The sequence below is a fragment of the Electrophorus electricus genome, chromosome 2 (assembly GCF_013358815.1).
Source record: "Electrophorus electricus isolate fEleEle1 chromosome 2, fEleEle1.pri, whole genome shotgun sequence".
Classification (NCBI taxonomy): Eukaryota; Metazoa; Chordata; class Actinopteri; order Gymnotiformes; family Gymnotidae; genus Electrophorus; species Electrophorus electricus.
Genome location: NC_049536.1, coordinates 31,022,067 through 31,047,709, shown reverse-complemented (window position 1 = coordinate 31,047,709; position 25,643 = coordinate 31,022,067). Strand labels below are relative to the sequence as shown.

Here is a 25,643-nt window from a genome sequence, read left to right as displayed (position 1 = left end):
CTCTAGCCCTGTTTTGACATGCCCCGAGGAGCTGTCTTAACACTCCCCTGACCCTGTTAGTCTCTCAAACACACCATCACCCCCAGCCCTGCGCCTCCATGCAGTGCATTAGCCTAAACGTGATTTACATGTCCTCCATCCCCTTAGCTTTTGACACTTTCATTGTTTTGCATTATTTATACATCCAATGAAATGTTTGCGTTTTCTGCCAGCCAGCACTTCATCAGGTTATACAGGCTGCTTGACTGAGTCACTCGAGTTCGCTGTAAGGGAAGTTCCTTCATCTTACTCAGTAGAAAATGACATTCCTATTTTGATTGAAATGGAAGTTAGTCAGATGCTTCCTTGCCTTTCCAAACATTTTGCTTCATACTACATTGCTGGAATAGATGTGTTTTAATCAGAGTTTTTCCATGTGAGTGAGTGACTGTCTCTGGTGTGCCTGTAGGTGACATCTCTTGACCTTTTCATTTTTATACCTTAAAAACACTTTTCCTTTCTATCCAAGGCTGGTATGCCATACACAGATTAAGACTTGGTTTAAATTACTTTGCCAGTGGACATTGCCCACTGAAAATGCATCTTTTCCATAGCCCTCGGCTAGGGTTAGGCATTGTGGCTGAAAGACTATCACAATATTTTCTAAGATTATGACAGTGACGCAATATATACTTTAGAGTGCTAAACTGTTAAGTGTTTTTCTGTGCACTAGAGTTAACACCCAAGTGAAGTGTTACCCTATTTTTCTATCATTGTAATCACTGTATCCACACTAACCTTTCTATTGACCACTTTGCTTCTGTGATCTTGAATGTGTTCATTGTCACTTTTTAGCTGATTCACTTTTCTGGTAGTCTTAATGTATGTTTGCATTACTGGCCCATATGTTGACTCAGGTGAATATTCTGACCTCAGACCCTGTTCTGATTGCATTAACTCTTTTTTTTTTTTTTTTTTTTTTTTTTTTTTTCCCCCAAATCAGGTGACTGGATGAGTATTCACCAAAGTATTGTTTGCCTATGATTTAAGGCTCCTGACTGTTGAGGTGTGTGTTCATGCGCACGTGTGTGTTCACACATTTAAACCCATGTCTTTAGCCAAGGCAGTGTGTAATGACTGTTATTCAATTTACTAAACCTGTTACCCAATCCCAGTCCTACAGTATTCCATGCATGACACGCTCCAAAGACTTCTTGCCCTCCCGATTCTACTCGTTAGCTAATCACCAAGTCCTTCAGAACTTTAAAATAGACGTGCGACATTATATCGGAAGACAGTAATAATCCAGTTAATCCAGGAGTGGGTTTGGGAAACACTGGACTAAGGGCAGTAGATACGGACCACCACTATGTTTGTGTGCGAGCTGTTTGTCAGCTACCAGGGTGCAGATGAGCCACCTTTCTCTCTGCAAGCGTAGCACGATGCTGCTTCCTTCCTTCTGTGGTCCTTCTCCTTCCTGTTTCCTGATCAGAGCCATTCTTGTTTTGCGCTCTTAGTCCCCGTTTCCCTGTATCTAGTGGCTTGGTTCCTTTTTTAGCGTTATTTTTGGAGAGGTTTTACAGTTAAGAAGTTAAAAGTTTGGGTCCAGTGTGGCTACCTGGCCTCTCTGGTTTGTTTCTTTGTGAGGGTGGAACCCTGAAAGATCAGACGTTATAGGTGGTGTCCTGAAGTGACCCATTATGTTGTGCACAGTCATCTGCCAGCTTTTTCTTTTAAAAAAAAAAAGCACAATCCCTCCTGTGTTCATGTAAGCGTTTCTTTAAATGCATGCTTTCCACCGCGGTTCCACCCTTTGCCATGGGTTTATATGCCCTTCCCTTGGCGTGGCACTTATTTTAAGACTGTAGACCTTTTCAATTTAATCACATAACAAACCCAAGCAAACATACAACAGATTTTTGTTGTTGTTTTATGTCGGACGCCCAAAGCTTTAAAATATCTGTAGTCTGATATTTGTGAGCAGGCCTTCACGTGAACTGACTCTTGCAGCCTACCAGTTTGGGCTGCCCAGCCTACTAACAGCAAAGCTGACATGTGTGATCTCCACAAGTGTCTGGCCTGACTGTAATGTTCATAATTACTCAGTGAACAGGTGGATTCTGGTGACAGTAGTGACTTCCGAGCCCAGCGTGTTTCTTTAAATACTGGGCTGATAAACTGGCACCGACACCGGTGTGATGGCTCATATTTCAGCGCCATCTCCTTGGAAACCATGCATGTTAGCCAAAATTCAAGCAGCCTTCCCGGTCCTGCCTTCGAAAGTCCTCGTCCATGTAGGAGTTCTGGGTGATTCCTGCGGTGCTGCTGCTCGTTTGCAGCCAGCGGAACAGCTGTAATTCCGCTCCGTAAGGGTGGAGGTGTAAGGGTGGAGTAATTAAGTTGCTCTGTAAGGGTAGAGTAAATCTGCTATGTAAGGGTGGAGTAAATCTGCTACGTAAGGGTGTAAGGATGTGGTAAATCTGCTCTCCACCAGCACGTGGCTCTTCTCCCGCAGCAGAGACCGGGGTGCGGTTGGCGGAGTGGCAGAGGTGCAGCCAGCCCGGGAGAAGCTGGTGTGCTGCGTGTGAAGAACGTTTCACCTGCTCAGAGAGGCAGCATGAACGGACAAGGCTGCGTGTGCTGCGTGTGCTGCGTGTGCTGCGTGTGCTACGTGTGCTACGTGTGCTGCGTGTGCGGCGTGTGCGGCGTGTGCGGCGTGCAGGTGTATGTGTAAGTACATGCACACCCGCACTGGAAGAACAGAACGGCAGCTGTTACGGTGGCACCAGAAGCTAGTCAAGAAGAGGAGGCTGTGGTGTGAGTCTCCAGCGTGGGGATGTGTGGGCCGTAATGGTAGACCTCATCCAGGCAGCCTCTCCTTCTTCTGTTGCACCAGTTCCTGTCCCGACATGTTAATGACACTGACCCTCCTTAGCCTGTTTACATTCAGATGTAGACGAATATATGAAGACTTAGATTTGGGGTATAATTGTCTTATAGTTTGGGGTTTGTTTGTTGTTTTTTTTTTCTCTTGGTTTGGTGGTTTTGTTTTGGTTTTTTTTAGACCTAATGATGCTATTTCAATGCTTTCGATTCTCGATTGCTTGCAGATTTCCTGTTGTTCCTGGAGCAGGCTTGTAAGGGTAGCTGAAAGAGTGCAGTGATGTGAAGCTGGAGTTGAAGGGCCAAGCTACAGTGCTTTTACTGGAGCACATAGTCTGCAGAGAGATCAATATGAAGGAGAGAGAGAGAGAGAGAGAGAGAGAGAGAGAGAGAGAGAGTGTGAGAGAGAGAGAGAGAGAGAAAAAAGGCTGCCCGCCCACGGCTGCCCATCACTTCCGCCTAGCAAGAAACCGCCCTGAAGTGCCCAGAAACTGCTGTCCTTTGGCCCAGTGTTTGTGCAGGCTTGGCTCAGACTCGACCTGCTGCACGTCTTGGCACGTGCTGTGTCCAGTCTGCAGCTGGGTTACATCAGTGGTCCTGCCATGTTGTGGAGATACAGGACTGTGCAAAAGGCTTGGCCCACCATTACATTTGTTGTTTTATTTCTCAGTCTCTTTATAGAATTTGTATTTGTATTAGAATAAAACCAGAAAATACATGAAATTTGTATGCAGAAATACTGCCTTTTGCCTATAGAAACCATTTTGTTCTGAGAATTGTGTTTTTAATTCTGTTTACATATTTACTGTATTTTCTGTTTATATTGTAATTGAAAGACTGATATATAATTATATGTGGTCATTATACCATTGCTAAAACAACAAATCTAATGATGGCCTAAGACATTTGCACAGTACTCTAATTCTCTCAAAAATGTTTGTTCTCTAGGTTTTGTTTTTTTTTTAGGGCCTCTTACCCCGTGATGTTGTAATCCTAAACAAAGTGTGCAAATTAAAGCTTGCTGGATGGGAACACCCAAGAGATCTTTGAACTCCACACTGGCAAGGAACTCGGACTGTGGTGTCTCTCCTCTTTGGGATTGCCTGTGCTTGGCCTAGCTAGCCAAAGGTCCACTGCAGGAGATCGCCTTGCAATAGGTGGTGTAATAACTTGTTGCATCACCGCGTTGCTTGAGCGACGTGGCACTACCATAACATGGGGAGAACAGTCAGGCCTCAGGTTGATGCCTGAGCAGCTTGATGCATAACTGTCCCACTGAGGAGTAACGTGCCCAGAGAAAGCTGGTACTGGATACTACAGGAGGACTGACTTGCTCCAGGCAGCAGGGCCATTCCTGAGTCTCCATGGCCCATGTCTGGACCTCATCTGTGTGTCGTTCAGTTTGTATCTGAGCCCGGGCTTTGGAGCGCCACTGGCACCATCTCTCTCGCGCGTCTACATACCTGTAACGCGCATTGCCTAAATGGTCCACTTCAGAATTGTGTTGATATAGCAGCTGGTTTCAGACCATGGTAACTGTTCAGATTTTATGAGGAATGCCTCCTCTTTGCAACAGATACAGCAGACCTCATTGGCATCAAAAGTGGTGTGAGAAGCAAGCGGCTGCTGAGTGAGCGAAGAAGACCCCTTCCTGACCATAGAGGCTGTCTGAGAAGTTGCCTGCTGGTGCCAACCTCCACCTGGCAGGTTTTGCTCTTCCTCTTCCATTTCTTCCATTATGCCTAATGGTGCCGGCCGTGAAGGAGGGGAAAGAAGCGCAGTTAAAAAAAAAATTCATCTACGAGTGTAACTGCCAGACTGTTCTTCACTTTGTTTACAATGAGTGTAATGGAGGCAACTCTGGAGCCTAGCAGCAGCTCAGGGCTCGGCTGGATTAGCCTCGGGATCTAGTCCTTTTGGCTTGGTAAAGGCTCCCAGAGCCTGGTCACTCTATCTGTCTGCTGCTAACAGAACTCTTGCAGTCATCTCCCTGGCTGTCTGGTTGCTTAAATATTTAGATTTAAGGCTGAGATGTAGTATGTACACAGGCTGGCAACCTGGTTTCACCTTTAGTGGTGCAGTCTGAGAGGGTGAGAGCACCCCAGACGCCCACTACCTGCACAGACTGGCCTCGGGTAACATACAGTAGTCTTGTCTGGGAGGCAGGAGGCTTTGAAATGAGAGCTGCAGGGTCACACACACACACACACACACACACACACACACACACACACACACACACACTTTTCTTTTGCAAATGTAACAGGCAGCAGGTGTGTGCATGCATGTGCATGCATGTGCATACGTGTGTGTGCGTGATTGTGTGCACATGCAGCCCTTTGAATTCAGCTCCACACTGCCAGAGCTGTGTATGAAAGCGTGTCTCTTTCTGAGCGATGAGCAGTGGTGCGCTGGTCGAGCAGCATGCTGAGGCCCAGCCCCAGGTCGGTACTCGTGCGCGTGAAGTACCGCCTGGCCGGCTGCTAGAGTGATGCTGTATGACAGACACTGGATCCCACCCCTGCCACTGACCTACCTGCTCCACTAATGCAGACTGCAGTGTATACTTATGTATACTTATCCCCCCTCCACTAATGTATACTGCGGTGTATACTTATATACACTTACCCCTGCCCCCTCTACTAATGCATACCTCAGTATATACAATCACCCTCCCCGTTTCTTCTTTTCCTCCTGCCCAGTGGTTCACTTATGTCAGAAACGGATGCGCGCGTCGGCCTTCCCAGAAGGACAGAGGTGGTTTCTAGAAGTAACCGCTCCATTGACCTCACGTTGCCGAGGGCGCGGGGGGGAGGGGGGGGGTGAGCTTGGCCTTTGCTGGATACCTCCCCTCTGGTCTCCTCGATTGCGAACGACGGCGCCTGTTGTGGCTGGAGGTGTCGTGCAGTGGCCTTGCTGGGTTAGTCACTTAGGCGTCCTTGGTGAATGCCAGCACTGAAAAGGGTGCAGTCAGACTGTGGTGTTGTGAGGCAGGGAAGATTACGCTGCTGTTAATGGAATGATGCGCATGACCCGCACTGGAACAGCACATCACAACTGCACAGCGATGATACAGTAGGCACTGGTGTTACTGGTGTAGTTGCCTGGAGAAGTGCTCCCCAGATCACTCACATGGGTGCTGGTACCTCCTGATGAACTATTTGGATTATTGAGTTGTTCACTTTGCAACATGCAGATCGCATATGGTATTGTAGTTGAATCACAGACTATTTGAATGAAATCTTTCTGTGGTATTCACCTTTGCAGTTTAAAAAATGGCGGTTTTTAATGAGATAATTCTGCAGCCAAGATAACATTTGAAAACAGCACATTTGAACATGTCTTTCATTTTTTATCTTGTGATCTTACATTGTCTGTTTCAAACTACAAGCATCCCTAATTGTTGTTATGAAATGTATAATAGGTTATGCAATGTATAATAGAGCATCACACCTGCTTTTAAATACATTTCCATTTTCAGAATTTGGCAGACGCTCTTCTCCAGAGAGACGTGCATATGCTATCAGTATGACAGTGTGCATGCTCCGTGGAATGGGCTATGTGGCTTTGGTGTTGCTAGTACCATGCACTTCCTGCTCTACACACACACACAAAAACAAACAAACAAACAAACAATCCTAAGGGAGCTGGTAAAAGGCAGACCCTCGTATGGATGACCAGTGCAGTTTTCTAGTGCACAGCTGCTTGGTCGACGCAGAGAGGAAGTGATTTTGACAGACAAGCACGTTTTACATTTATAGAACCAAGACACCGGGTCACGCGTGCCCATCTTGCGGCTGCCAGGATAAACACTGCTGTAAATGGTGTCCGTCCGCTCCATGGTGCTTCACTCTGACTTCGGCGCATGTGAAAGGGAGCCCTTTGCCACTTGCGCCCTTCTGCCTGCTGCTTCAGATGTTCCCCGCGGCAGTTAATGCAGCGTGACGCATGGTTACTCAGAACCGCCACCAAAAGATGCGCATTGGCCACTCTGTGTACGTGGAGTGTGTCAGGTTCCAGCCGTTTGCTGGCTCAAATGTTTGTTGTTACAGCGTCTTTCTGTGTTACACAACACTAATTACTGCATTTGTTAAGGAGGTTTGATTTTATTATTTTTCTTTCAAACATCAAATGTCTTCTGTAATTCAAATGTTAGAATTGTGATGGTTTCTCATCTGCCAGCCTGTTCAGGTGAAGTGCGTCAGGATTAATATTGTTGTTATTATTATTATTAATTATTAGTTACATTTGTATAGCACCTTTCTCACTTTCTCAGGCTCAAGGACACTTTACAGACAGATATCAGCTTTTACAAACGCGCATGATGAGAAGTGGCAGCCTATAAGCGTGCAGCATGGATTATTGTCCTAGGGCAGCTCTTCTCTAATTTAGTCCAGAACTGGCAACAGGCTGATTACTGGCTCAGACATCTGTCAGCATCTGCCTCCGGAGCCACGCGTGCGACCAGAGGCCTGCGTTTGCGTTTGATAAATGCATTTTTTCCTTCTAACGGCATCCTCCAAACAGCCGTGCGTAGTCAAAGATTGTTGGTGAAAGGGTGTTTACACTGAACATTTGATCACGTTTGGTTTTACTGCTTTACGTTCAGTCCGTGCGAGCCCTCCACCGCTACATCGTTAGCTTGCATTGCCCTATCCCCCCCCCCCCCCCCCGTGCACCTCCTCCTGTGCACTGAAGAATTTACAGCTGTCTGCTTTTTGCTTACCTTGCAGAACCTCAGCCTGTGAGCACATTAAAGGCATGAGTTATTGCACGCTGAATTAATTGCCGTCTTTTGTATTATTTTTTTGACAGAGTGATTGAGGGCACATTTTCATTCCAGAGTCGCGGCCAGCTTGGATCAGGAGCAGAGCTCAACCAAAGGTAAGTGCTTCACAGGTTCAGCAAATCCCAGCTTGCACTCTTTTTATTGCTTTTTTTTTCAGTATCCTTGAGAATTGTATCGTCATTTCTTGGCTCTCGAATCCTTTCCTGTGACTTAAAAGAAGGTGGAAGAATTGGCTGGTAGGCTGATGAAGTTCTCTGAAGTGCTCTCTCAGACGTCTGGGGTTTTACCTGCCATAAACAGTTCATTATATATTTTTCAACATTTCTATACAGAGCAATGATGGTGTTGAGAAGAGCATAATGTGCGGGAGGCAGAGCAGACCATTTTAAAATCAGCCTCTATTGGACAAGCCGAACAAAATATGGACTAACACAGGCTGAAGGCAGGGAGTCCACAGCATGCTTTCTGTTGAGTCAGGCTGAAGGTTCCATGTGAAATGAAGCTACGTGAGAGTCGTCCAGGGCGTTCTGCACACTTTCCCCTCCGGGAGCCTCTGATCTCGCTGAATTACAACCCCACGTGTCTGCTGGCTTGCTGTCACAGCACAAGGGCCGTAGATTCCATCAGTTGCATTATTAGCCCCCACGGTTATTAACCCCGTCCTGTCCTGCTGAGAGGAGCCCTCAGTGTGCCCCCACCCCCCGCTGAGGGGGCTGAAGCTGCTTACTCCAGCTCGGAGGCAACGAGAGGGGACGTGGCGGAGGTGGATGTTGGGCTTGTCTGGAACAGTAATTAAGAGGTTGTTTTTTTTTCCCCTTCCAGTATAAGCAGGGGAAGGGTCACAGTTGCTGTGGGAGAAGGGTCAGTGTTGGGGTGTGGGAGAAGGGTCAGTGTTGGGGTGTGGGAGAAGGGTCAGTGTTGGGGTGTGGGAGAAGGGTCAGTGTTGGTATGTGAGAGAAGGGTCAGTGTTGGTATGTGGGAAGGGTCAGTGTTGGTATGTGGGAGAAGGGTCAGTGTTGGGGTGTGGGGGAAGGGTCAGTGTTGGGGTGTGGGGGAAGGGTTGGTGTGTGGGGGAAGGGTTGGTGTGTGGGAAGGGGTAGCGTTGGTGTGGGGGAAGGGTCAGTGTTGGTGTGTGGGGGAAGGGTCAGTGTTGGGGTGTGGGAAGGGGTAGCGTTGGTGTGGGGGAAGGGTCAATGTTGGTATAGGAGAAGGGTCAGTGTTGGTATGTGGGAGAAGGGTCAGTGTTGGGGTGTGGGGGAAGGGTCAGTGTTGGTGTGTGGGGGAAGGGTTGGTGTGTGGGGGAAGGGTTGGTGTGTGGGGGAAGGGTTGGTGTGTGGGAAGGGGTAGCGTTGGTGTGGGGGAAGGGTCAGTGTTGGTGTGTGGGGGAAGGGTCAATGTTGGTGTGTGGGGGAAGGGTCAATGTTGGTGTAGGGGAAGGGTCAGTGTTGGTATGTGGAGGAAGGGACTGTGTTGGGGTGGGAGAAGGGACTGTGTTGGGGTGGGAGAAGGGTTTGTGTAGGTGCTATGTTCGGGATGTAAGCAGGTCTCCTGCTTGTCTGAGGATACATTTGTACAACACTGTTTTGTGGGAAATGTATTTTTGAAGTTGTTTTGCTTTAAGTTTAAGATTGCTGGCAAAGTTGAACTTGAAAGATGTGCGATAGAGGGACACTGAGAACAGTAAAGCATGCCTTTAGCTGATAACATTATAAAAGTGATAAATCTGTTGTTGGTTTATAGGAAGAAAAAAAAAAGTTTTTTAACTCTCTAATTTCAGGACTCTGTAACGTCATTGGGTTGGCTAATGACGCATCTTATTGGAGCCAGTGTCTGCAGCCTTAGCCAAACGGAAGTGTTTGAGTTCTTCAGCACCTGCCTGCAGAAGTTCAAGCTCCCTCTGGGTGTCTCTGCAGACGCGTCGGGTTTCTAATTGCCCTCGTCCCGATAGGAGAAGAATGTGCCGCTCTTTCGCAGTAGCACTTATCATGCCACCGTGCCCTGCTCTTGGCTCCCTGGAGTTCAGCTGCTGACTGGCTCTGATGCGACCCAGCCGCCGTGCAAACCCTGGGTCTCTGGGCCCCGCCGATGTCGACTTTCTTCCTTTCAGGAAACAGAGAGCCTGCCAGCCTCCGAGTTGTGTGGCTCTGTGGACGTCCGCATAGCCTGGGCCAGTTGGCATGGCGACAGAGTGTCTGTCTGCGGAGTGGTTTGGTGCAGAGGGTGTTATGACTACGTTGCTTCTATACATATATCTACTACATAACTTCTCATTCTAGGCCCCGCTTCTACTGATGGTAGAGAAGACCTCTCAGCTCATTAGTCATGATCCATTCCAATTTGTAGCCTTTAAAGAGCAATTTCCCCTTTTTGTGTTTTGAGGCGCATGTCAATTCTTGCTCGTTTAAGAAGCAAAATGGCTGCCACTGCAACTCAGAATTCCCAGAGATAAGGAACGCGTGAATGGTGACAGGAAATGAAGGAGTGGTGCTTGTGTTCTCTGGGTAATGTTGGTAAGGGAGGACTGCCAAGTGCATTTAGCCTGTTGTGCACTCCTTCTCTCCCCCCCCGTTCCCGCGTCCCAATGATTGAAAGCTTCTTGCGTCACTCCTCATATATGAATTCCCTTTTCTGCACCGCTCGATCTTATTGCGCCGCATAAAAGTGCGGTGCCCTTGGTGCGTACGGGAACGGTTTTGGAGGACCGGCGTGCCGACCTACGTGCTGGCGGCCTTGTTTGCACACACTCGGGTCGTACCGCTTTTCTCGCACGACGTTATAAATTTGTGCACAAGGCCGGGTTCCTTCCTCAAAGACCGTCACAGAGGGAATAACTCATGCCGTCGATTTACCGTGTGATGCGTTATGTCAGTGTGCATGGGCGCCATGCAGATATGGCTCTCCTGCTGTGTGCGAAAGTAGCACCAGCTGTGCTGGTCTATGCAAAATTTTCACGTTAGAATAAGGGACAGGGTGGGGCATTGAAATTACATGAAATATTCCTGCGTCCACGGATCGAGTGTTTGTGAGCAGTGTTACCTCATTTTCCCCAGGGCCTTATGCCAGACGGTATCCCCCCTTTTTTGACTTCACCTTCACTCCAGCTGAGGTGCGACCATTAGAGGATTAGCCCAGTTTTATATTTCAAGACCATCAGTTTTGATCTCAAGGTCACTGACTGCTCTGTGGTAGAGTGAACAGCGGCAGGGTGTTTCCACAAGTCCCACGCAGTTTATTATTCACATTAGGGCTTGTGTTGTTGTGTTGGTTCTCGCATTAATTAGTGTTTATAGCGTTAGTAGCCTAAGAGTCCATAGAGTCTTAACCTGGACTTTCCTTTCCTTTGTGAAGTCCATGGGGGCATGTGAAGTTTGAGAGGTTCCTAAAATATTTACAGGTTTTTTGTGGTTTTTAAAAAAAAAAATTTGAGTTTACATTTTTACTGAAAGTAGATTTGAAAGCCTGGAACCGTTGTAGAAATATGCAGTTGCTAGGACGATGTACCCTGTTTACACACTGTTTCGGTTATGAAATGTCTTGGTCTGTGTTTAACTTGGACTATTTGCCGCAGACTACAACCTGCGCTGAAACTGGAAAACGTGCTCTGCTCCTCCCTGTGCGTTGCCAGGTTGGACCAAATCGATTTTTAGCCGTGAGGAGCATACCGGAGCGGTTGTCCTGTCTAGCCGGAGGCGCTGCATCTGACGGCCAGCACATCAGGCTATGATCCAGAGGACGAGAACCACGTTCCGTGTGTGAGGCAGTCCCAACATGGGCATCGTACACTTCTGGTTGTGCCACACAATAAGGACAAAACCTCACACTGCAATTATACTGCATCATGTTTTGATTGTGATTTACCATGCAAAACATCACACACTAGTAAACTATTGGTGTGAAATTTTGATATTAGCCTGCATTATGTATATCAAATTTGTTTCCATTCATTGGGATCAGAAACCGAGAGAATGTCTGGGATGTGCGCAGCACGGGGTTTTCTGATTTGGTAGAGGTTGTATTATTTCCAGATAAGCTGCCATATCAGTATCACGACAACCAGTATCCGGTTACAACCATCAACGATATATTGTGCAGCCTTTTCATGTAGCTTAAGAAGTGCCCACGGTGTCCTCTGCACCTTTTCTATGCTGTGAGCAAATCGCAGATGGACTTTCTAAAGCAGGTTTATCAGCTCTCATCCACTCCTTATATGGGACCCAAGTTATGTGCTTCCCGAGCATCACTGCACTCAGAACGTGGGTTCCTTTGGCGGCCTGGTCGCATGCTGCTGCCATGTGGCCACCCTCCCTCAGCTGCTCTGATTGGCAGAGCCGCACGTGAATCCTCTCTCCCATTGGAGGGGCTCGGCGGCATGCGTGCTGCTTATTTACAACGCTTAGCTGTGCGTGAACACGGACATCAGTCTTGCCGTCTTCCATCTGTCGGGCAACGCCAGGCGCCCTCGGCTTCCGTTCTGTCCTTCCTTCCCACTGCCCGTTTTCTCCACTTAATGTCTCTGTTGGTTTCGTATATGATCGCACTGCCTGTCTGTGTGATGGACTCCTGATGCCTGATTTATGGAGTGCAGTTTCCCTTTTTTGAGAAAACCGGTTTTCCCTCTGCCCTCCTCTCATGAGGCCCGTGCTCTGCCGCTCCACGGAGCCAAACACATGACAGACAGGAGGCAACTGGCTGGAATGCTTGGAGGAACGTCTGCTCCGGTGTTAAACTGGCTGGAATGTTTGGAGGAGTCACAGCTCCGGTATTAAACTGGGTGGCTGGGAAGCAGCTGCCGACTGGGCCGCAGTGCGTCCTCGAACCAGGATCCGTAGATTTCCATGATTATTATTCATCGTCTTGGGTAGAAGATGGTGTGGGAAAGGGCCCTGTTGTGTTTTAAACCATGGTCAGGGTCGACGGCTGCAGCTGGAACTTTCCCTGGGCCTGTACCATATATCAGTTTATGACTGTTTAATGGTGTCTGTGCCCTGTTTGTGCTTTTCACTGTTCTGCTTAGTGCTTACAAAATATTTAGGTGTAATATCATAGCAGTGCCTGCATACCACATTACACCGTATTGATGTCTAGTTGGCTTGTGTGGCGTAGTGAGGTACCAAATACTTTTCTACACAAGTTCATTCTAATTTGAACGCCACTAATATTGCAGTTAAACATAGTTTGATTTAATTTTGGCAGAAAGGTGTAAGCGTGCATTCAGCCCCTCTAATGCCCACATCTGTATGTCCTCTATTACCTGTTGTCACACAGTTGTGCTTAACATAATCATTTGGGTTTTATCATTTCAGTGCCATACAGCTCATTCCAAAGTCTTGTACAGTGAAAGGTCTTGAAATTGCAGTGTGAATGCGGATATGGTCTGATGATAGGCTAATCTCTGGAGATTTAACACAGCTCCTGGCTCTGAGTGAATGGATTGTAATTTCACATAACCTGTAAAATCAGCATCATAGACCTCCATCCTGCAATATGAGAAATAAGAAAATGGCATTTTCTTGTCATGTGTTCTTTTTTGCTCAGAGCCACACTTTTACCAGACCAGATGTCCATTGTCCTAAACCTTACAGCTCTGCATTGAATTAACTATCACATTGACAATAGAATAAACTGGAATCCTGTGGGAAGTAGGACATGTTTGAGTGATAACACTGTAGATTTAAAATCTCACTCCTTAAAGGGATGGTATTCCTACCAGTTGATGCTGTGAGTCTTGTATGTGCAACTGCCAGCAAATGGACACCAATGTGCAGTTTGTCCTCAACACCTCATTCTTCCACCATCTTGGAGCCTAAATCAGACGTTATTGACAGGCTTTGGCTGTTGGACATCAAATATCTGCTATGTGAATCACTGTAAAGAGGTCTTTTATTATTACCGTGTGTCTGTGTGTGTTTGTGTGTGTGTGTGTGTGTGTGTGTGTGTGTGTGTGCGTGTGCGTAAGAGCTAGACTACAATCCTGTCCATCACCACATGCATTCAACCCCAAAGCTACACTGAATGGGTCTTTGTTTATGGAAGGAGGTGATTTATAAATAGAAGGCAGCAACAGAAAGGCAAGTCTTCCTGAATAAATACACACTGTACTATTAACATCCAGGCTTATTTTAGCACAGGATGCAGTGTTGTGACGCATCTGGAAAACCGAGGTGACATCAGGTGTGGAGAGAGTGACGACCGTGCGGAAGAATGGTGCCACTCGTAAGCCGAGGGTTGTAGCGCTATTCTGAGCGGCTGAAATCCTCGAGCTCAGGAGCTCGATTTGCAAAGTCGGCATCTGGACTGGGTAGTTTGCATACGGTTTTCTTTTTTTCAATGCACGGCAGCAAACCTGAGGTTCACGGTTCAAGGATTCCTGTGCTATAACGTCTATAGGTCAGCAACATAGACCGGGACCGGGTCTGTAGCCTGTGAATGCTTTTCCCTCTTATCAAAGGCAGACTCAGTAGGGCTTTGTTTTGGCCTGCGTCTGTGCTCCATGGTCACGTCTGAGGACAGCCTGTCTGGAGGTGACGAGCAGTGCTTCCGCCCTGCCAACGCCGAACGCTCGCCCAAGACAATGTGACTGCATTCTACCGAATAGCTCTTAATAGCTTTTAAAGAGAAAGAGCCTGCATCCATTTTGGAGAAGTGAAAACATTTTGATCATGGTGAACAGAATTTAAAAAAGGTTTCCTGAGGACAGGATTTAAAAGTTTTTGAAAGATTGTTTTTCATGGCTATGAGGGCCGTCTTCCTTGTTAGTGTAGGAGTGGAGTAAGAGCCTTAGACCCCCCCCCCCCCATGTGTTTTCTGCGTTCCCTAGCAGTTTCTTCTTCTGTGCCAGAGCTATGTTTGAGCCCATGCACTGAGAGAGCGCTGGAAACAGGGCCCGGCTCGTACCGCTGGAAAAATGAACATTGAGTGGAGATCTTGCGGATTCCGTTGGAGTTATCCATGTGGCACTCTCCTTATTCCTCGGCCTCGGGTGACTTGGGGTGCCACCAGGACCCCAAAACAGGTGGCATTATGTGTACATTCCCTGAATTTCTAGCCGTTCCGGGTCTTGTTGTTATCAGACAAGTGAAAAACCTTATTTTCTAACAGACCAATAACAAAAACAAACGCGCACGCGAAAAAAGCACCGACGGTGGGGGTTGTAATAAATGATTCTAAAATCTAATTGCATGGGCGTGTTTGATCGTTATCCTTCTTCGCTCTGGTCCGTGTGGTCGTGCTGCTGCTGGTCGGGGGACCTGACGCTCCGAGCTGTCCGAGTGGGACGGCGTTCCGGACGGAGTCCTGTTGCTGCCCTCCGCTGTCATCTTCTTTTCGAGTTTTGAGCTCGAAATATCTTTACACGAAAGGAAAAGGTTTTACTGAATATTTTATTTCTTGTTGATGTTGGAGGTTTAAAAAAAAAGCTGCTGTCGACAGTTTTGCGGTTTAGAATAATTGAGACGTGGTATAATTGTTGCTGTTTTGAACATTTATGAGACTTTGTATAATAAATAAGAAAATAAGCCCCCTAACAGAAAGCGTGTGTTCTGTGACTCCCTTGACCATTTTCAGGCGTTTCACAGGATTGTGGTGAATTTGATGAATCATAACTTTCGCATGATCCAACAAATGTAAATAACCTTTGTCAAAATAATGTTGGCAAGTCTCAATCCCATGACATCATATGATTATTACGATATTTTGCATCCCACAACTGCAATTTGTACCTATGCTTGTTCTCTAGTCGAAATGTCTGCAATAATGATTCCATTTTTTCCCCAAATTTTTAACTCCCGTTTCTGGTTTGTTTTTCTCCAGTATCACAATGTGACACCCCCTCATCAGCTCTGTTCTATACTGCTGCATCACTAGACCGGCACTCCCAGGCCTTAGAAAGCCATGAATGCTCATACTCTGTTTAAGGCCTCTGCACTGTAGAGTTGTGGGGCAAAACCTGGTACGTTAGCTCTGTACAGCAGGGCACGGCTGTCTCAATGCTGGGACAGATGTTTAACACAGCACCGCGTGCTGGGCGGAAACATGGTACACGGGGGAGTCCCTCAAACCGCTGCGGGTCACGAAGAAGCGTGTGAACAGAAACCGACAGGAGGGAGACGAGACCTTCAGCCGCTCTCAGCTGCTGCCGCGGTTCCACGCTCGTCCCTGGAGGCGACAGGTCAACTGCTGGAATGCGGTACAGGACCTCTGGAGTGAGGTGACAAACGGGAACATGCGGCCACGTTGAAAACGCATTTAGGGGCGGGACGGAGGCCCCGTCCGGCTTCCGTACCGACTGCTGCTGGGAAGTACATCTCACAGGGGAGGGGATTGGCTGGCCCGCTTGTTTGATGGCATGCACGGCGTCTTCCAGCGCAGACGTTCAAGCTGGCCCGTGCCGGGCTTTTTCTTTTTATCCTCCCGTTTTGAAGCGTCCATCTTTCAACATGGCACCCAGTCACATACAAACCATCCTTTTTCCATTAAAGAAAAATACTCACTACTATATTGAATACCTACTGCCTGCTGTTCTCCACTGAGGCTCCTCAGCGTAGTAATGATGACGAAAGATTATGTCATTCCCTGCATGCTGGGAACAGGCCCTGCGGTTGCTCCCATACGCCCAAGCGTGGTAGGAACCAGCAGCGGCCCCGCGCCTCCATGATCCCGTCGCGCCCTCGTCACGCGAAAGCGCGTACGGCCTCGCCGACGTCCTGTTCTCCTGCAGCTCTCCGGGCTTCTCGTTATGGGTTGCTGGCACGGAAACGGATAATGCAAGAAGACTCCCGCCGCCCCTGCGAGCTTCCTGGTGTTGAAAAGGGGACTGACTGGGGTTCTGGAAGCCCCGAACGACCACCCCGGTGACAAACCGCCCCCCTTGACTTTCTACACAGACCTGCGGGACACACAAAGCAAGCGAAGACCGACCTGGCTGACTGCCTGGCCGGCCGTCCCTGCTGCGCGCCGCAGTTGTTGGAGCGGTTCCTTTCATCTTCTTGGTGCTGCTGACTGAAATGATGGAGGGATTGTGCGTTTTACGAGCACTGCGTTGGCCCGGCCCGCAGCGCCGGTCCCTCACTCGTCTGCACTCTCGCTCACGGTTAGCGGGGTGCAGGTCGGCTCTTGTCTTGTTTTGTTAGTTTTGACTGTTTTGCAATGAACGTGGAGACGCACATTCTTGGGAAAATAAAAAAACCAATGGCTAATGAACAACGTTTCTGAGCCTCCTGCAGTAAAGCGCGGTTGGAAGGCGCCCCAGTCGTCTGTCTCATGTGGGTGCGACGTGTGTGAAGAGTCACATCCCGCTACCCCTGGGCGTGAGAGGAAGACGGAGGGGAACGTACGCTGAGCACACGTGTGCTGGGAGGAAAAACTCCCACAGGCTCCCAGAGGCTCGTCCCAGTCCTCAAGAACACATGTTTGAAGACCAGGTCTCCTCTTTCCCTATTTTTGCTCCTCTGTTGTGGCCACCATGTACCATGTGTGCATGAGCGAGCATGTGTGCGCACGTGCACGCGCGCATGTTTTTCCTGTCCTCCTCCTCACATCTGGAATACTGGATTCGTGAGCTGGAGTCTCTTGGTTCCTTTCCATTCTTTCCTATAGCAGCTGAGGCCAGCGAGTTACTGCTGAGAACATCACTGGTTTTCTCTTTGAAAAGAAAAGGGCAGAAAAGAGGATCTGGATCTAATTTGCAGTCTTTCTCACTTCCTGTCTGTGTCTCCCCCGATCCATCTCTCTCCCTGTCTCCATCACTTTGTGCGTGTGTGTGTGTGTGTGTGTGTGTGTGTGTGTGTGTGTGTGTGTGTGTGTGTGTGTGTGTGTGTGTGTGTGTGTGTTTCCACCACAACTTGGCTGGAACGTAATCCATGTGAGTACCTTATTGTGGTATTGTATAGTGTTAGTCACCCATTAGCATTCACCACAAACAAAATATTTAAGGCCATCCCCCATCATGGCCGCCGCGCTATTTGGTGGAGGGCGAGTGGTCTTTAGCGTGCCGCCTTTTTCGACAGGCTCATCTTTGTGCAGAAGAACAACAGGCTTCAACAACCCCCACAACTTTGGCAGGCCAGGCAGGCGAACGGGCCGTCCTGCTTGTGCTGAAGTGACTGGGTCAGAGCCAGCGCTGGGTCTTGGCTAGCTCCGCGCCCATGCAGCTCACCACTGTACAGAAGACCTTGGTTTAGCCATATCACTGCTCTCTGCTGTTCCTTTTCTTTCTGCTGTGTGTACAATTGGCGTTAATCAGTAATCTTAATCAAAACGCCACACCGGAGTTTCGGGAACAGGGCCGTGTACCTTTTCTAAAGAGCCCAGCCTGATTGGAGCACAGTACAGGAGTCAGCATTCATGCTTAGTGGGACAGGTTTTTGGAGTGGCAGAGTTGTGGACTAGCCCACTGGGGAAGGGCCTTGCTCCCAGAATTTCGTAGATGCTGGACTCTGGTATGGAAGAGTGATGTGCGTGAGGAAGGACTGCACAGACCTTTGCTATACGACAGAGTTTTGCTGAGAGGAGCACGCAACTCACACACACACACACACACACACACACACATGTTTTTTGTGTTATGTTTAGGCTGTCGCATGTGCAGCTGGAGGAATGTCTGTGGGTCATAACCCACTTCAAAGCTGCCACGTCTCCATTTTTAGCATCTTGCAGAGAGTACATGGGACTCTGAGTGCGTGTGAATCGGCTGATGGGCTACAGGCTGGAGAGGCTGATGGGCTGCTGATGCCTGGAGCCTTTCCTGTTGGGCTGGGGCCGTTCCTGTTGGGCTGGGGCCGTTCCTATTGGGCTGGAGCCGTTCCTAATGGGCTGGAGCCATTCCTATTGGGCTGAGGCCGTTCCTATTGGGCTGGAACCATTCCTATTGGGCTGGAGCCATTCCTATTGGGCTGGAGCCATTCCTATTGGGCTGGGGCCTTTACTGCAAGACTCCGGCAGTTCAGCTACCGTTTTTTATTTCCTCTCTACGCTCCTGACGCCGGTTCACTCGCGCCCTGGCGTCCCTGCCGAATTTAGGATGAGCATAAAGCGAGCTCTACAGGGACAGGGCGCATGGCGCAGTCATGTGACCAGGACAGAACGAGCAGAGACGTCCAGAGACTCGTCCTGTTAAGCCCGACCTCTGACCCTGAGCTCAGGCACAATGGTACTGTTCTCCACTTCGGAGCTGCACCAAGATGCCTGCATGCCAGCGTGAAGCTGAGGTCTGAGGCTGTTCTCAGAGGCTGTACACCCACGAGCAGCACTTTGGACTGACATTTTGTACAGTGCAATGGGTAATCCTGTATATATTGTTAAAAAGGTGCAATTAACTACCTTTTAATGTGTACTTCAAAGATACTTTCATGTATTTGTTCATATTTAATGTGTTTATTTATTCATTTATTTTGAGCCTTGGCCTTTTTGCTCATTAACAGAGGATGTGTTACGTAATGCACAAAGCCATGAGGGAGAAGGAGGAATCCATTACATCCTGTCCATTTCCTGTTCACATTAGACGGTCCTCCTACACATTACGCGCACTCGCACACGCACACATCCTCTAAACGGCTCTCATGACATACTCCCAGTTTTAAGTTTTAGGACGTTGCGAGGCCTGCTTCTCCAGCTGGTTTTCTGTAAGCATTTTAAAACCTTAAAGCCCTTTGCTTCATTTCCACAGCACAGAGACATGCGTGATATAAATGTCCAGTGCTGTGTCCTGACATTCCCCCCCCCTCGACTGTGTGTGCTGTATTACCGAACAAGTTATGTTCGTAAACCTTTTCCCCAAACGAGGCGAAACAAAGCTCTCGCTCTGCCCAGAGGAGGACGGGACGGCGGGGATGACGTTGACCACAGTGTGCAGCAGGCTGAAGGCATCGCTCCAGCCTTTGATCACACGTGCCGTCTCGCTGCACAGCTGCCGGCCTGAGCGGGCTTGTCCCCGCGTGTGACAGCACGTCGCCCTGTAGGTTCGCTTGTTTACTTTGTCCCTGCACCCTTCCTCTGCTGTCTCACCTCAGAGACATGTGGAGCACAGCTACGTGCACCTTACGTGCACTGTATTGAGCAGCATATATCACACGGTCTCTGTATACCCGTGACCGTGCTGTTGCTAGCGTCTCGTACCACCAGGTGAGCCACGGTTCAGCTTCCAGCTGCATGGGCCAAAACGTCAGAAATGTCTTTTCTTTAATCTGCATGGGACAGCTGATCCGATATCAGCCTTCCTACTGCAGGTCTGACGCTTCCTGCAGGCCTTGGGTTGGGATTTGCTGGAGGAGCGTAAGTGATCTTCCCCCTGTCACTTCTAAACTGGATTGCCAGGGTGACCCCCCCAACCCCCCCCCCCCCCACACACACACACCTTTCCGCTGTCCTGTGCTAACCAGACTCCAGGCCTCATCCCATCGAATTCGGGCGCTGCTGCCAAGGCGAACCCCGAGGTCCGTAATCAAACCTTTGAGAAGGCTGGTGAGTATGGACCCAGGTCACGGCTCCGCGAGAGGTTGTCTTACACACATATACACACACTCACACCCATTCCTGCTGGTCTAGTCTGTGTCAGCAGGGAGTGTTGAAGCAAACTCCTTTTTTGGCCTGTGGATTGGAGTGTGGGTCTGGGCGGGTGCGTGCATCTTTGTGTGTATGTGTGTGCATGGGTCTAAATGTGAGTACTGGTGTGTGTGTGTGTGTGTGTGGGTCTGTGGGTTTGAGCTTGAGTGAGTGTGTGTGTGTGTCACGCAGGGAGCATCCCACGCCCCAAGCTTGCCAATTCAGGCCCAAATCACAGAGCAGCTAACCACAGGGAGCTAATTGTAGCGCTGCTGCCTGCAAGGCTTCTCTTTAATTCCCTTCCTGTTCTCTCTCTCACTCTCCCTCGCTTGCTCAGCTGCGCGCTCTCTCTCTCTCCCCCACACACACATCAGAAGCAAGAGCAGAAGGCAGCCAGGCTGACCAACACGGAATGGTGAACACGGATTCCACTCTCAGCCATGTAGCACCAAGACTTCAAAACTAGGATTTACAGTTTATATTTGGGAATCTGGAACACAATCCCTGCGTGTTGGTTACATGCTGTTTTAAAATATAGACTTTCGCTTTCAGTGGGTCACTGGCCACTTGTGGAGTTCGTAGAGCGGTTCTGTTCCTGGGAAGGCGTGGTTTGCGGTGCTGAACTCCTTTCATGATTTCATAGACCTCCGTGCCGCGGGCTCCCCTGCCAGCTGCTCCTCACCTGGCCACAGCGAGACCTGACTAAAACGATGCGGTCCCTGGGTCTTCAACTGTGTGCGACTGGGTGGTCCAAAGTGCCCGTGTGGTTTAATTGTTGGTAATCTGTCGTACGTGTATGGTTTAATTGATAGTAGTCTCTTGTCCGGTGAGTCTTTGCGTACAGTAAAGATGGAATGCTGAGGGCTGTTTGTTTTGAATACTGGGACGCGTGACTGTTCCGTTTGCGTGTGGATGTGAGCTGATGTGGCAGAAGAGTTATGGCTCTGTTTATTGTGACAGCGTCTCCACTCCGTTTATGACTGGAGTCGCTGATGTTCAAACCTGCTGCTCTTTTCCTCGAGTAGAGCATGTTGTTTTTTCTCTCCAAGCGCATGCACGCACACACGCGGGCTACGTCTGTTTACCCTAGCTGTTTATACTACAGTCATTTCTCTCGTCATTTAATAAATCAGTCACGCTTTTGACACAGTCTTCAAAGACTTTTCAGATGTTAAATAATCAGTCTGAAATTGAGATGGTGTCAAGAGTCATATCATGGTGTGATGAGCAGTGTTGGATCTTCTTCTGTGCTCATTAGTTCTGCCCAGGGGGCTTGACTTAAAAAAACAAACACTAGGGGGCAGTGTACTACTGCCAGTTAGTCAAGCTACAAACAGTACATGTTCAGTAAGGCAAAAATATTATTGGTAAATAGGTACTCTTGTGTTTGTATGGCATAAAGCACAATGTGTTCTGATCCACACCTACCCCCCCCCCCCCCCCAAAAAAAACAAAAAAAAAAAAACAAAACCAAAAACAAATCTTCAGTTGTCATAAACAGCTAGTTGCAGCTAACAGCTGACGTCTTTAACCTGGAGCTGATATGATATGTGCGTCCAGTCTAGTGGCTGGTCTTAATCTCTCTGGCATGGCTGTGTTTCAGATGGAGCAGCTTTCTGATGACGAGCTGGACCATGCCGCTGAGGAAGACAGTGATAAGGAGGACCAGGACCTGGACAAAATGTTTGGAGCATGGCTCGGGGAGCTGGACAAGCTGACGAAGGTGTGTGTGGGTGTGTGTGTGGGTGTGTGTGTGTGTGGGTGTGTGTGTGGGTGTGTGTGTGGGTGGGTGTGTGGGTGGGTGTGTGGGTGGGTGTGTGTGGGTGCGTGCGTGCGTGTGTGTGTGTGTGTGTGTTTTGATTTTTAATGATGCCATAGATATTCTTGAGCATATGATCCAAAAAAAGTGAAACTGGCTTTTAGTGACACACTGTACCTGTCAGTCACTCCCACTGGCGTAGCCTGAAGGGCTTGTGAGGTTCTCTCAGTCCTGCCTCGACAGGGAGGATGTGTACATCTAGCACCTCTGTGTTTATTTCTAATAAATTAGTATCTCTGCTTCTTTCTATATTAACCTGTTCATAGAAGTCATGAGCCTTAAAAAAAAATTGGTAAATTTAGTGACATGCTAAAATAAAGTGACAGTGTGTGTGTTAGTGTAGACTAAAATGTGTGTGTGTGTGTGTGTATGTTTGTGTATGTGTTTTTTGTAGAGTCTGGATGATGGAAAGCCAGAGAAAGTGCAAAAAGCACCTCTTAGGCAGGAGACAAACATGGCCAACTTCTCCTACCGCTTCTCCATATACAACATCAACGGTCAGTCTACATCACACACACACACACACACACACACACACACACACACACACTCGGGTAAACTTCAGTGTGGCAGTGTGGCAGTGTACTATATACTGCTGCATATTCTATTCTCACGTTCTGTCCCACAGCCCAAGTGCTGTATGAATACACGGCGCCCAAACACAGAGCTCCAGCACTGTATGAGCCCTCTAGAGGAGAGGGCCTCACACACACGTCGCACTCACTGCAGGGCTCAGTAGCAGGCGCAGCACACACCGTTCAGGCGAATGCCCCAGATGGTGACGGTCAGTAATGCAGGGTTTGTCTGCCCCCGCCCCGCCCCACAGAGGCTCTGAACCAGGGGGAGGCCGTGGACCTGGAGGCCCTGATGGCAGACCTGTGCTCCATCGAGCAGGAGCTGAGCACCATCGGCAAACCCAGCGGTGCCTCCGCCCGCCTCAGCCTGCCCGGCGAGGCAAAGGTGCGGCAGAAGCCACCGGCCGGCCGCAGCCACGGCGTGAAGCAAGCGGGCGGAGCGGGCGGAGGGGGCGGTGGGGGCGGTGGGGGCGGAGGCAGTAGCGGCAGCAGCGGCGGCAGCAGCACCCGCGTCTCGCCGGCCTCCACCGTGCGGGCGGGCGGAGGCCACAGCCGCCCAGCGCTTGCCTCCAACTTCTCGCTGGACGACATCACGGCGCAGCTGGAGCGCGCCTCGCAGACCATGGACGAGGCGGCGCAGCAGGGCACGGCCCCGCCCACCGCAGGGGCCTCCGCCCCCGGCCCCTCCTCCGCCGCTGCTGTGCGGAGGCCCGCCCACCAGCACCACCGCCGCACGGGGTCAGTGGGGACGGTCATCGAGCACGAGGCGCTCTCCTTCGTCCACTCGTCCCGCTCGAGCATCAACTCGGCCTCCGCGTCCAGCGTGGACTCGCTGGACATGGAGAAGGCCAGTAGGCCGGAGCAGGATGGACAGCACGAGCCAGTCGCAGAGGTAACCTTCCCCATCCCTTCCTCATCGGACTAGGGGCCACACCCAGATCAGCAGGTTTCTTTCAGCCCATTAGGAAGTTACAGAGATGTAAATTAGGGAGTGCGTGTGCGTGCCTGCGTGTGCGCAGAAAGGCTGTTTCCAGCAAAGCTGCCTTCTCCTCCACAGCCTTCATGTCCTTATATCCACACACGCTTGGCCACAGCACAGAGGGCTGTCGTCAGGCTTTTGTGTTGGGGAGTTGTTTGTATTTAGGTTGTAATTTGACCTTGATATTTAATCTGTAACCGCTGAGCTCAGTTGCAGTGCCTCTCTGTCCACACACTCTCAGTGACGTGAACTAGAGCATGCAGTTCAGGGGCTGATAGGAGCACGGCCCAATAGGCTGGGCGGCAGATGTGTGCAAAATTCGGATCGTTTGTGTGTGTGTGTGTGTGTGTGTGTGTGTGTGTGTGTGTGTGCGCGTGAGCGACTCTCTGCAGACTCCCAGTGACAGATTATGCAGTTTGTATATGAGGGTGTGTGTGTGTGTGTATGTGTGAGTGTGTGTTTATAGAGAGGGAGAGATTGTAGGCTTGGTAAATGACCGAAAATGTATTTGCAGGAGACAAGCTTTCTACCTTAAGATATGTAAAATTCAGTCTCTCTAGGTCTGAAGACGAGCAGATGTCTTATGAAATGATTTTCATTGTTAAAATCCTGTATAATGATGATGCACCTGTGTTCACCTGCTTACATTGTCTATGCTTTCACAGATTTCCTGTGTTTTCACTGACCACCAAGGCACTGATGTCCCCTGTCTCTCTCTCTCTCTCTCTCTCTCCCTCCTGCTCAAAGCACTCGTATCTGGACAGGGAGACTTCTCTGATTCTGAAAAACATTGCAGGAAAGCCTTCTCACTTGCTGACAAAGGTGACGCCTTTGATCTCCCTCTCTGCCTGCATGCTGTCCTGGCCTTTCTAACCTCACCCCCCCCCCCCCCCCCAAAAAAAAAAAAACACCATTACCCATGTGTCCCTGCTTCCCTGCTTGCTGTTATCCTGATGCAAAGTGGTATAGACGGGAGGTGGTTGCCCGAACTTGATCCCTCCGTGCCGCTGCTTAATTTCCTGCTGTGTTTGCCGGCGTTAACCTTTTTCAGTTTGATCTCGATCGGATCCCTGGTCTAGCCGGTGACTCGTGCAGTTTTAAGCAGCAAATGTTTGACAAGCCTGGATGTGCATGAGGTTTGTCAAATTTTGCGTCCTAGCCAAGCTTGTGGCTCCCCATAAAAGCCTGTATTGGATACATTGTGATTGTACTGGTCTGACCTGGAATTGTCCTGCTTGTAGACATCACAAAGTGGTCATGTTGGTGGTCATAGCGCTAGACACAGCGACAGCCTCGGTCATCATCACCTCGTGCTGGGCCAGACCATTGTGCAGCTCACAGCGCGATATCCACCTCCTAAAACCGGGGGGGGGGGGGGGTCCCAGCGGCGGGGTGTCCGGAGTGCACGGGGGCGTGTGCACGGGGCTGGTGTCGTCTAGCACCACGACTGCTTGCTCGACGCTGATGTGCAAAGCATGCATGTGCATGCGTCAGCAGTAATGCTCCAGGCTCCCTGAGCCACTAATGCAAAGCACAGCTGATTAAAACCAGGACTGAACGTCGCTCCGCCTGTTGTTTCCACTCGAGGTTGCTTTACATAAATAAATCAGACTGAGGGATTGTCATGAGGGTTTGAACAAGTTTGAAAAATGTTCATCAAAAGAAGGTGATCCCACCCTCCTCCCCCCATTCCCGGGGCATGTTAGTATTTTAGAGCCATATTGTTGGTATTCGTTAATTCAGCCATGTTTTCGATGATGCTGTTTTATGTTATTTTGGTTCAGTTAATAGAAAATGTGCGTCCCATCAGGTCATTCCCTCTTCATCTCCTGCTCCGGTAGGCGGAGCGCCCGCCTCGCAGGCAGTGTTTCTGTGTGGGTGGACAGCAGCGGAGCACTGACCACCTCACAGTCCTCACATGTCACCTTCAGGCTATTTAGCACAGCCATGAGATTTCTTTCTTTCCCAGCTTCTGTATTTATGGCTGTATTTCTAGTTTATTTACGTATTTTTGTCCTTTATGCTGTTTGGGTGGGGGAACACATCTACCATGTGAAACTTTTGGGTAAATGTGTGCCCCTG

At 49.2% G+C, this 25,643-nt stretch overlaps 1 protein-coding gene across 7 annotated transcripts in view; it reads left to right on the top strand.

The window, feature by feature from the left end:
• raph1a (Ras association (RalGDS/AF-6) and pleckstrin homology domains 1a) overlaps positions 1 to 25,643 on the top strand; it is a 49,405-nt gene that overhangs the window by 5,882 nt on the left and 17,880 nt on the right. For 3 of the 7 annotated variants that reach the window (XM_035535540.1, XM_035535526.1, XM_035535552.1), the window contains exons 2-5: positions 21,792 to 21,911; positions 22,402 to 22,504; positions 22,834 to 23,474; positions 24,309 to 24,383. In XM_035535540.1, coding sequence (XP_035391433.1) covers positions 21,792 to 21,911; positions 22,402 to 22,504; positions 22,834 to 23,474; positions 24,309 to 24,383 — 939 coding nt within the window. Of the gene's footprint in view, positions 1 to 7,677; positions 7,747 to 20,646; positions 21,015 to 21,791; positions 21,912 to 22,401; positions 22,505 to 22,833; positions 23,475 to 24,308; positions 24,384 to 25,643 lie in introns of those variants that run through there. The other 4 variants (XM_035535530.1, XM_035535528.1, XM_035535532.1 and 1 more) reach the window with 3 other exon arrangements.